The sequence below is a fragment of the Phocoena sinus genome, chromosome 13, assembly GCF_008692025.1.
Source record: "Phocoena sinus isolate mPhoSin1 chromosome 13, mPhoSin1.pri, whole genome shotgun sequence".
Classification (NCBI taxonomy): domain Eukaryota; kingdom Metazoa; phylum Chordata; class Mammalia; order Artiodactyla; family Phocoenidae; genus Phocoena; species Phocoena sinus.
In genome coordinates this window covers 85048126-85060741 of record NC_045775.1, presented here as the reverse complement: position 1 = coordinate 85060741, position 12616 = coordinate 85048126, and the positions used below count along the sequence as shown (strand labels likewise).

Sequence of the window (12616 nt, the reverse complement as noted above, 5' to 3'; positions counted from 1 at the left end):
TTTTAGCGCCGAGGGGTATTCCATGGTCTGGATACACTGCTGTTTGTTTATTCACGTATTGAGGGACATTGGGGTTGTTTCCAGTTTGGGCCTATTATGAATCAAGCTGCTATGAACAATGGTGTCTACAGGTTTTTGTGGGGAACATATGTTTTTATTTCTCAGGGATAAATGCCCAGGAGTGCAATTGCTGGGAATATGGTAAATGTACATTTAGGCCTTTCTTTAACTGCCATCATTTTTCTTTTTGATGCCTAAATTATTCCATCTTTTCCCAGTGGAGGACCTTTCAAGTTGCTTCTTTTGACATGTTTCATTGGTCTTTTCTAGCTGCCGCTGCTGCTTCTTTTTTTGACTGGAGAAGACATCCCAGGCTCCTCTTGTACATTTCCAGCCCCAAACTTTAAATGGTGCTTTGGTACCTTTGACCATGTGCCTCTTATTGTCCTTGACAAAGTATTTGTTAATGGGAAGTGACAGATAAGCAGCAGATCTGCAATCCATTTTCTCCCATTACAAGTCAAATCTGCTTGTAAATATACCGAGGACCAATTTCCTGCAGCCAGACCTCATAGTATTTGCCAGTGGGGGAGTCCTTTTCTGTAACAGCACACGTGATGGTTCAGGATTGCTTACAATAAACAAATCTTAGATCTATGGGAAATGTTACCAAGCCAAGTAACTGAGCCCCGATTCAAATGGCTCCTTCTTTGTGAAATCACCCTCATGCATCATTTAGAGACCTCCTGAAGTACTCATATATGCTAGTAGAACTATAAAAACGGTTCAAAAATCATTTTGGAAAACAGTTTGTCAGTGTTTCATCTGCTTGGGCTGTCATAACAAAATATCGTAAACTGGGTGGCTTAAAGAAACAGACATTTATTCCCCCACAGTTCTGGAGGCTAGAAGTTCAAGATCAAGGTGCCAGGTGATGGGTTCCTGGTGAGAGCTCTCCTCCTTCTTGCAGACATCTGCCTTCTCGCTGTGTCCTTACATGGGCTTTCCTTGGAGCAGAAACACAGTGGGGAGGGGGGCGCAGGGACTCTCCCTTTTCTCATAAGGCCATTAATCCCCTCATGACCTAATCTAACCTTACTTACCTTCCAAAAGCCCCACCTCCAAATACTGTCACATTAGGGGTTAGAAGTTCAACATATGAATTTGGGGGCACAAACATTCAGTCCATAACAGAAAGTTCTGCATAAAATTAAACACAGACCTACACTATGACCCAATGATTTTATTCCTAGGTTTTTACCCAAAGGAAAGGAAACGTACATTCACAAAAAGACTTGTAGAAGGATATTTATAGCAATTTCACTGCTAACAGATAACACCTGAAAACAATACTGATAACCATCCTTAGGGTAATGGATAAGCTAATTTCAGCATGTTTATTGTATTCATCTGCTTGGGCTGCCGTAACAATAAACTACAGATCTGGTGGCTTAAACAGCAGACATTTATTTTCTCACAGTTCTAGAGGCTGGGGAGCCCAAGATCAAGGTTCCAGCTGATCCAGTTTCTGGTGAGGGCTCTCAAACCTGACATCTCGAAGGCCTGAGAAACCAGGGGGACCAATGCATGTGAGTCCCAAGGCTCCAGAACCAGGAGTGTCGATGTCCAAGGACAGCAGCACATGGATGTCCCGCTTAGGCAGAAAGCAAATTGGTCCTTCCTCTGCCTTTCTGTCCTATTCAGGCCTTCACTGGATCAGATGACGCCCACTGCATTGGTGAGGGTGATCCTTACTCAGTCTGATTCAAATGCTATCTCTCCAGAAACACAGACACGCCCAGAAATAACGTTTTACCAGCTATCTGGGCATCCCTTAGCCCAGTCAAGTTAACACATGAAATTAACCATTCAAACAAGCCAAAGACAATTTGTGACATATTTGAACACCCTAAGCCTGGAACATAGGAAATAAAATTAATTCTAATAAATCAATACAAAAAAGTACAGACAACCCAATACAAATGGACAAAAGACATTAACAGGCGTTTCACAAAAGAGGGTATCCAGCTGGCCAATACTTGTATGAAACGGTGATCAACCACGTGAGCCATTAAAATAAAAATGAGTTATCACTATTCATCCGCCAGCTTGCTGGGATGGGGGGCAGACAGCCTCGCAGTAATCTGTGTTGCTGAGAATGTGGAGCAACAGGAACCTCCACGCGCTGATGGTAGCAGTAAATTGGTCCCATCATTGAGGAAATCAGTGTGATGTTCTATAATAAAATGAAACAGACCCGTGCCCCAGAACCCGCGACTCCACTACAAGGTACATACTCGAGAGAGCTCTTGCGTGTGCACACCTGTACCTGAGCTTGGCATCCTCTCGAGAACTGGGTCTGAGAAGAGGACCTGCACCTAGCTAGTCATTCTGGGATGCGGTCCTACAGAACCAAAGTGGGGGGACTGACTAGAATGACTGGAACACAGAGGACGGAAAGCCAGTCTAAGGGTGCATCACTGTGTTGGTTACCATTGTGAGTAACCGGGGCTCAATCCTGTTGGAGACCCTCCGAGAAACTGTGGAGAGTGGCCTTCGGAATCGTCCACTTGTGGCTTGGGAGTGGGGAGTATTTATCTTCTGGCTTTTGGACCCATTCGCCAAGGGTCGTGGCAAGGGGGGGTTAATGTTCCGCACTCGTGGCTTTTCACATTGCTCGGTGGAACCCTACCTATGTCCCACGTGGCAGTTGGCACACAGGCCCTGAGGCAGAAAGCAAGGGACATGCAGATTGGTGAGGTAACCTGCTGCCGTCTGTACCACCATTAGTTGGTTACCACAGCAAGAACAGGAGAAAACAGAGGAGCCCAGAGCAGTGAGACAGAACATAAAAGATACCAACACATCAGAACACAAGACTGTTCATAAAACTTTATTATTGGAAACAGGCCAGCTTCCCATCGATACGAGAATGCGTTTAAGGGTGGTGCGTTCATACAGTCCTCTGCTACACCACCCTGGCCGCGTTCTCGCTGGGTACTGCCGACTCCACTTCAGTGTATGTGTAGTGAGCAATTTGATTCTGCTTTTAGATGAACTGGAAGCAATGCCCTCCTGTCACAGCGAAGTGTAAGATGGTCACGGTCCTTACAGCGCAAGAGGATGGGCTTTGGCCTCAGACGGACTTGGCGCCAATCTTCATCGTTCGCTCGGCTTCCTCCGCCATAAAATGATAACCATCCCTACCTTGTGGCTATTTCACAGCACGTAACGCTTACTCCGCACCACACACTGTTCTAAGCCTCTCCAAATATTAACCCGTTCCATCCTCCCATCCCTCACTCCCATGATGTAAATACTGTTTTCTGCGTTTCCTAATGAAGGAACCGGGCACAGAGAGCTTACGTGACTCGGCAGGGCCGCACAGCTGGTGAGCGGAGGAGTGCGCTGAGCCGGGATTTGAACAACCCCCCTGTCTGGCTGCAGAACCCGTGCCATGCAGCGGGAAAGAAGCGCATCCCCGGCCCAGCCGCGCAGAGAGAACTGCGCACCGCGTCTGCCTTGCGTGCGGAGCCCCACCTCCCCACGCGGCGCACGGCTGCGAGGGCGGCCCCGGGGCCCCGCCCCCGGGCGCCTGCGGCGCGGGCAGCGGGTTCTTCTCCCGGTCCGCCGTCGGGGGCCGCTGCCCGCGGTCCCCGGGGCCGGGCGCGCCCCGCAAGATGTCCGGGCGCCGCGGCCGGCAGCCCGGGCCCCGCCTGTGCTGGCTACTGTGCTGCAGCGCCCTGCTGTCCCCGGCCACGGGCTACGTGATCGTGAGCTCCGTGTCCTGGGCCGTCACCAACGAGGTGGACGAGGAGCTAGACAGCGCCTCCACCGAGGATGCGCTGCCCGCGCTGCTGGAAGACTCGGGCAGCATCTGGCAGCGGAGCTTCCCGGCCTCGGCGCACGAGGAGGAGTCTCACCTGCCGCCCCCGGAGGGCACCGCCCGCGCCAGGCCGCCCCCTGCGCCGCCCGGGATGTTCTCCTACCGACGCGAGGGCAGTGCGAGGCTGCGCCCGGGCACCGCCCGCTTCCTGGCCCACGCCAGCGCCTGGGGCTGTCTGGCCACCGTGTCCGCCCACGAGAAGGTAAGCCACCCGACCGGGAGCGGCGTGCAGGGGACAGGGAGAGCCTGGGGCCACTCCCGCGCTCGGATCCAGGTCTAGCAGACGTGCGCTGGAGGCTGGATCGGCGTGGACAGCGTGTAATTAATGCAGCCAGATTGTGCTTCGGTTACCCTGGCACCCTGGCAAAGGCAGGAGGGGTGGGGGGTGGTGCTGGGAGAGAGGACGAGAAGCAGGCTTCCTGCCAGGTGGATGGGGACCGAAGCGCAGTCGAGAAGCGCAGTCTTGAAATGGCCAAAGAGGTGTGCAAATAACCAGCGCCCGACCAGAGGCCTGGACAGAAGAAGCCTGAGCCGCCGTTGGCATCACCGAGTAGCGCGTCCAGCCCCTGCCCGCCCATAGACCAGAGCTGCCCCATCACTTACTGACCCCGAACCGGGGCTTTGGCGGAAATTTGCATTTTAAAAAATGGAATTCGAGAACTGTTCTGGAAAGGAGATTTATTGTGCGAAGCGTGTAAATGTTGGAGTGACAGCGCTGTCGTCAGCTGCAGCTTTCATCGTTCGTTTCACAGATGTTTTACTCACCTGTTAGACATGATTCCACCTGAAGTGGAAATGCCGTGGATACATGATGAGTTTGTAACATCCATACGTGTACACCCTCCAGAAAGCTTTTAGGGCTGTTAAGAAAGATGTAAGGGTTTTATTACAGGGCAGTAATTTGAACTCCTGTTTACTTCATGCAAAAAAAAAAAAAATACTGTTTTATGGAGTGTGTAAGTCATTGGCCAGGGGGAAGGTTCTGGGCCCAGCTCTGGGTCTCACCAGTTCAGAGACTGTGGCCAAGTCAATGGGTTCTCCACTTTGCTTTCCTCATCTATGAAATTAAGTGGTGGACTAGGTAGTTTTGAACGTCCTTTTTTGCTTTGAAAATAAAATATCTAAATGACAACTTTTTTTTTTTTTTTTTTGCGGTACGCGGGCCTCTCATTGTTGTGGCCTCTCCCGTTGCGGAGCACAGGCTCCGGACGCGCAGGACCAGCGGCCATGGCTCACGGGCCCAGCCGCTCCGTGGCATGTGGGATCTTCCCGGACCGGGGCACAAACCCGTGTCCCCTGCATCGGCAGGCGGACTCTCAACCACTGCACCACCAGGGAAGCCCCGGCAACTTTATTTTGATGAGAAATGATCATAAGGTCTTTCACAGCTTCCAAATAGTTCTTCACAGCTATATCTTATACTCCTAAGACATACCTTCGGAAGATATGAAGCTTAAATATGAAGCTGATCTTGGTTTAAAACACAGATCACTTCAAGCAATTAAAACTCTAGTGCCAGTGTATTCAAGGTATCATGACTTTCAACATCCCTTTTCTTAGCTTCGTTAGTAGTTCCCTTTTCCAGTATTGACGTATACTCCAAATGCAATAAATTCAGAGAACATTTACCATGTGCCTGGCACGTGTGCAAAACATGACTCTGCTCAGTTTGTGAGTGACCAGCTGAAAAAGAGGATCTGGGAATGACATATTAGCATTTTGTAGGATTCCTCAACATTGGGTTTTCTAAAAGATTAAAACCACCCCTTATCACAATTCTACACACTGTTGTCATGTGACACTTCAAAGACAAAAGATAGCCCTGAGTTCTGAGCTAAGTAACAATGAGGAACGCTCTGTGAAGGGTAAAGGTCATCATGCTGGACCCAGCAGGGCTTGGGAAAACCTAAGAAGTATTTGTGTACGTGTCTGAGAATTTTATCTGCTCTACTGGATGATCGTGAGGAGAAAATTGGTTTAGCATGTTTATGTGTCCTTCTTGAAGCTAGAAGGGTAAGAAACCAAATTTCCATAAGTTGCTGAGTTATACTATTAAAATATTATTGATTACAATTTTAAAATGTGACTAATAAGTGAGAAAGTGGTGTGACCCTAAAAAAAACAATACCAGAAAGTTCCTGGAGTCCAAAGACCAGGTAAGATGTTAGGTTAAGACTTAGATTCTGGGCTTCCCTGGTGGCGCAGTGGTTGAGAGTCCGCCTGCCGATGCAGAGGACGCGGATTTGTGCCCCTGTCTGGGAAGATCCCACATGCCGCGGAGCGGCTGGGCCCGTGAGCTATGGCCGCTAAGCCTGCACGTCCGGAGCCTGTGCTCCGCAACGGGAGAGGTCACAGCAGTGAGAGCCCCGCCTACCGCAAAAAAAAAAAAAAAGACTTAGATTCTATCCCCAAAGTTGCCATAAATATGGGGGAGGTGGTGAAGGCAGTGGGGCTCCCAAGGGCTAGCTTGTGAGAAAGGTTTTAGTGACCCTCCACCCTTCCATGATTTTCATTGCCTTTCCGCCAGATAACTTTCAGTTTAATAGAGTGTGTTTGCTATGTACCTGCAGCTTCAAGAATAATCCCCTAACCATCCCTCCTCTACAGATGCCACTGCTAAGCTCCTCTATAGAAATTCTGGAGCCATCACTGGGTGAAGTAGGCAGGTTGGGAACCACTTTGCTTTGATTCATGACCTGTCAAAACCACGGTGATGCCATGCTGCCCTCACACCCCCAATGCTATATTTCCTGGTCAGAGACACACACTAAACTCCCAGCTCAAGTCAATCCACAACCCTGCATTGAAAAGGCCTTTTTTGGTGTTTGTTAGATCCCAGGACTGCCTTTTGGGAGCTGCCTGCCGGTCAGTGACGGCCCCTTCAACAACAGCACGGGGGTTCCTTTCTTCTATGTGACACCCAAGGACCTCCTGGTGGCTGATCTGATGAAGAACCCCATGGCCTCCCTCCTGCTGCCGGAATCCGAAGAAGAGTTCTGCAGGTAGGCAGGGGCCCGGCCTCCCCCATCCAGGTCCTCTGCACAAGGCAGGGAGGCTGTGGCTTTAACGGGGCCCTGAGATGCAAAGCAATGTCTTTGCCACTTGGCCAGGGGGCAGGTTCTGGGCCTGGCTCTGGGTCTCACCAGCACCGAGACTGTGGCTAAGTCACTGGGTTCTCCACATTGCTTTCCTCATCTATGAAATTAAGTGGTGGACTAGGTAGTTTTGAAGGTTCTTTTTTGCTTTGAAAAAAATTATTGAAATGACGACTTTATTCTGATAAAGTGATCTTAACTTCTTACGTGGCTTCCAAATGGTTTTTCACAGTTATATCTTAGGCTCCTAAGACACATCTCCAGAAGATACAAAACTTAAACATGAAGCTGATCGTGGTTTAGAATACAAGTCATTTCAAACAATTAAAAGCCTAGAGCCAATGTGTTTCCAGATACATTGGCAGTGTATGCTGTAGAAATGTATTTTCATGTGGAAAGAGTATATATAGCCATGGAATCAGATCAATAGAATTCTACCACTCACCAAGCTGTGTGATTTGGGGCAAGTTATTGAACCTTTGGGAGCCTCAGTTTCCTCATCTGTAAAATGGGAATAGCAGTTTCTACCTCCTAGGGTGATGGGGAGAGTTGGAAAGATTTACAGCATCTTGCACAACACTGGGTGGATAAATGGCAGCTCTCTTTGTTATGGCAAAGGTGGGGGTGGGCGAGGGGAGGGGAGGGCAGTGAAGGAAGAGCCAGTGGTTTGTCTCCAAGGCACATGCAGCATAGAATCCACTTATTGTTTTCCAAATTAATTTCTACCTGCCCCAGTAAAGACCCAGAGTCCCTTAAATCACTTTCTCAAAAACTCTCTCAAAGAAAGGACAGTTGGGCAAAAATGGCACACTGCATCTAACACCTTTGTCTGAAATCAGAATGTGGAGCTTGAGGTCCACTCCTGCCACCGCCATGTCTGTGCCGAGCTTGGGGAGGGTGGGGGGCGAGACGCACGTGGGAGGGCACCCCTGCAGGAGTTGCAGAGGCAGCAGGAGACCTTGGGCAAGTCCCTTCACCTGTAATGTAGTGATGCTTTAAGAACTGGGATAAGGTACCCCCAGCTCCAAATGCTATGACTCTTTATGCAAAATATGCAAAACACATTCAGCAAACAAATGCGTCAGTTCTTTGAGGAGGGGAAGTGGTAATAATCAAAGCAACAATGCACCATAAAATGCAGCCTGGATAGGACCCTGTCGCTTACCCCTGGAGCTGGTGGGAGCTCCATCCATCAGGGTGGAGCAGTTCAGCTGACCCAGTGCCCTATCGGGGATGGCAGGAAGCCAGGAAAAGGAGTGCCTCCTCTTTCCGTGGAATAGTCTCCTTGTTCTTGACTATTTCATGGAATGGTCTCAACAAGCTTGCTGTTACTAGAAGTATATTTCCCAGGTACCTTTCTAGACATCTGAGGTGTTCCTCATTCAGGCAGCCTAAAGGCAGCCATTGTGCAGGGCACGTTTGATCGCAGGACCCCAGAGCACACCTGTCCCTCGACGTGGGCACAGGATACAGAGCAGAGGATGTACCACAGCACTCAGGTTGTGGAGGGAATTGTCTCCTGGAAGGTCCCAAGCAGCCGTCAGCAGGAGCTTGGGGCCGTGAGAAATCCAGCTTAGAGAGGCCCTCTCCGGGGGCTGGGGCTGGGCACGCTTGGGGCCATGTGTGCGGACCCTCTTCACAGCAGGTCGCGCTTGGAGTTGCAGACCTCCGTGCAGCACACCAGGGTACCTGGATGAGGCAAGCTCGCGGCCGGAGGGGACCACCCAGCCCCACCCCACCCCCCAGGGCCAAGGGCACCAGTATCCCAGACCCTTGTAACTCCGGCCTGGAGGAGGGATGAGGCACCACCCACTGGTACCCCTCTTTCTAAGCCCTCATGTGAAACTCTACTCCCTCGCACTGTGCCAGCTTCTGAAGTCTTAAAATAGAATGTAAATAAATATCTACACAATTAACTGTGGTCTCAGTAAGCATCTCGCCTCGAAGCAGGGAGTATCAGACAATGAGGCTTGTTGTCCCCCAGGGTCCACTACTTTCCAGGACCTGCTTCAGCCCAGGTGTGATTCATCTGCGTGAAGCTCGCATTCCAAGTGCAGCGTCACCCTATAAGTTTGCCTCCAGAATCTTGGTAATGTTGGGCACAGAGACTTAACAAGTCAAAGGCGGGCAAAGAGCAGAGCCCTGAATCGAACAACGCTCCTCGGGCCACGGGAAGCCTAAAGAAGCGTCAGGTGGGAACGTCCGTGGCTAAGAACCTCCCTGACGAGCACCTGAGTGAAGTTCAAGGAGCCTCCTGCAAGGCTTGCAGGAAGCTGCCCCTCCTGCCTGATCCCGGCCTGCAGAGATTCCCACAGAGCAGGGAGATCCAGAAAAGCACCCACTTCTCACGATGATGACGGTACATCGAGGACACCTGATCCTTTGACTTTTGGAAAGCATGAGAATCGCCTCCGGTCTGTGAAGCAGGTGTTCTTGTGAACTGCAAACTTTCAGCAGCATTTTTACCCTCAGATCTGGTGCATTCTGTGCGCTCATGTCCCTCTGCCTGTCTGTGCCCTGGGGTGGAGGTGGATTTTCCCTAAGCGGGAAGACAAAGCCGGGACCAGGCCTGTCTACACGATGCATCTTGAGACTCCTGTAGGCCTGGGGTGCCGTGTTTGTCTGAGGAGCCCTCAGAACCTGAACCATAAACCAAGGTCGGACAGAGAGGAAGCAGCATGGCCACTGATGCTCTGAGAGGAGGAAAGAGGTGCCTTCCCAGCCGTTTCCTGCAGGGTCCACTGGGCATCTCAGCTGCAGGCCTGCCTCTGCATCCATCAGGGTTAGCCCTGGTTCCTGCAGTCTGGACTGGGGCAGTCTGGTGAGCTCGGCCTCCACTGACAGGACGTAGCTTGAGAAGGAAGCCATCCAACAAACAGAAGCGAATGTAAGTCTTATTCCACTGCAAGGGCAGGCTGAGCTGGCCCTCTGTACTTTAGAGCTCCGTTGGGTGTACAGGACAATTGTATGTACAATGTGTATGTGTTTAATAAGCAGATGGGTGGACAAGACAGAGAGAGGGAGAGAGGGATGATGATAGATAGATAGATGTGTGTGTGGCTTCACATATTCAACTATTATCTGTTCTGAGAACATATACTACAGTTGCCCCCAACTGGTCTCCCCAGTTCACTCTCCCTCACCTTGATTTCATCCTCAATCCAATATCTGAAGTAATATTTCAAAACCCATATAAGGACCCTGGGATTCTCCTGCTTAAACTCTTTCACTAGGAGAAATAGCAAACTCCTGAACATGGCCTGGGAGGCCCTGCCTGGAGGACACCCGCCTCCCTCTCAGAATAAATAATCGTGGCCAATCCTTTGCTGATTGACTTAGTATGTGACTTATACCCTAGTTTTATTAAATGGAGAGGTTTAACCTGAAAACTTGTAATCTAAACTGATGTATGTGTCTGGCATACAGCTAAGAAATGCTTTTTTAAAAATTGAGATATAATTGATGTCTAACGTTGTACATGGTGTTAACTTGGTACATGTATGTATTGCGATATGGTTATCCCTGAAGTCTTAGCCAACATCTCTGTCACGTCACATAATTATCACTTCTTTTTTGGGGTGAGAACATTTAAGATCTAGTCTTTTAGCAACTTTGAAGTTTATAATACAGTATTGGGGGCTTTTTTGTTGTTGTTTTTTTTAAATTTTTTTTTTTTTGGCTGCGTTGGGTCTTAGTTGAGACACACGGGATCTTAGCTGCTGCGCTCGGGCTTCTCTTTAGTTGTGGTGTGCGGATTTTCTCTTCTCCAGTTAAGGCACGTGAGCTCAATAGCTGTGGCACTCGGGCTTAGTTGCCCAGCAGCATGTGGGATCCTAGTTGCTTGACCAGGGATCCAACCCACGTCCTCTGCATTGGAAGGCGGATTCTTTACCACTGGACCACCAGGGAAGTCCCTGTAACACAGTACTGTTGAATATACTCACCGTGTTGTGCATTAGATCTCCAGGACTTATTCGTCTTCTAACTGCGAGTTTGTGCGTTTTGACCAACATCTCCCCAGTTCCCGAACCCCCAGGCCCTGGTAACCTGGTAGCCATTAAATCTCTGTTTCTATGAGTCTGGCTTTTTTAGTTTCCACATATAAGGGATATCATGCAGTATCTGTCTTTGTCTGATTTACCTCAGCGTAATGTCCTCAAAGTCCATCCGTGTATTGCAAATGGCATTATTTCACCCTTTCTTATGGCTGAGTAGTATTCAATGGTATATATAGGTACCACATCTTCTTTATCCATTCATCTGTTGATGGACATTTAGGTTGTTTCCACATCTAGGCTATTGTAAATAGTGCTGCTATGAACATTGGGGTGCGTGTATCTTTTCGAATTAGAGTTTTCATCTTTTCTGGATATATGCCCAGGAGTGGGATTGCTGGATCATATGGTAGCTCTATTTTTAGTTTTTTAAGGAACATCCATACTGTTCTCTATAGTGGCTATACCAATTTACATTCCCACCAACAGTGTAGGAAGGTTCCCTTTTCTCCACACCCTCTCCAGCATTTATTACTTGTAGACGTTTTGATGATGGCCATTCTAACCAGTGTGAGGCGATACCTCATTGTAGTTTTGATTTGCATTTCTCTAGTGATTAGCGATGTTGAGCATCTTTTCATGTACCTGTTGGCCATATGTATGTCTTCTTTGGAGAAATGTCTATTCAGATCTTCTGCCCAGTTTTTGATTGGGTTGTTTATTCTTTTGATATTGAGTTGTATGAGCTGTTTGTATATTTTGGATATTAACCCCTTGTCGGTCGCGTCATTTGCACATATTTTCTCCCAGTCCATAGGTTGTCTTTTTGTTTTGTTGATTGTTTCCTTTGCTGTACAAAAGCTTTTAAGTTTGATTACGTCCCGTTTGTTTATGTTTGCTTTTCTTTCTTTTGCCTTTGGAGACTGATCTAAGAAAATATGCTTATGATTTGTGTCTGAGAATGCTTTACCTATGTTCTCTTCTAGGAGTTTTATTTAGGTCTTTAAACCATTTTGAGTTTAGTTTTGTGTATGGTGTGTGCGGGTGTTCTAACTCCACTGATTTATGTGTAGCTGTCCAGCTTTTCCCAACACCATTTGTTGAAGAGACTGTCTCTCCTCCATTGTTGTTCTTGCCTTCTTTGTCGAAGGTTAATTGGCCATAGGTGTGTGGGCTTATTTCTGGGCTCTCGATTCTGTTCCATTGATGTACTTGTCCATGTTTGGGGGGCACAGTCGTCTTGACTCCCATCTCAGGACATATTGAATTAGGTGCTATTACCCTGTCCTTCTTCCTAGAGGAGAAAATTTGGAAAATGAATCAGACAGGATGATAAGTAGAGAATGACTTTCAGTACTGAAAAAAGACAGAGTAACCAAGGAAAGTTTCTGGAGTATCTTACCTATTCGGCACCTCGCTTTGTGCTGGAGAGGGAGGGGGAAATCTGCAGGCCTTCTGGCTTCATGGGTAGCTGGAGTCAAGATAGTCTGGGAGTGGAAAAGACAGAATAAGTGAGAACAGCGTCTAGATTGCTACAGGGAGGCTATAAAGAGCAAACTCTCACAAATTAGAGTAGTAGAGTGACTTTCAATTTCCATGGAGGCAGAGTGAGGGTGACATACCATAATGATCTGGACAGC

The 12616-nt window shown here is 48.6% G+C and overlaps 1 protein-coding gene across 2 annotated transcripts in view; it reads left to right on the top strand.

The window, feature by feature from the left end:
- Positions 1 to 3589: 3589 nt before the first annotated feature.
- CREG2 (cellular repressor of E1A stimulated genes 2) overlaps positions 3590 to 12616 on the top strand; it is a 48190-nt gene continuing 39163 nt past the window's right edge. The window contains exons 1-2 of one of the 2 annotated variants that reach the window (XM_032653480.1): positions 3590 to 4088; positions 6719 to 6888. In XM_032653480.1, coding sequence (XP_032509371.1) covers positions 3681 to 4088; positions 6719 to 6888 — 578 coding nt within the window. In that variant the 5' untranslated portion in view covers positions 3590 to 3680. The remainder of the gene's footprint in view (positions 4089 to 6718; positions 6889 to 12616) is intronic. The other variant, XM_032653481.1, reaches the window with a different exon arrangement.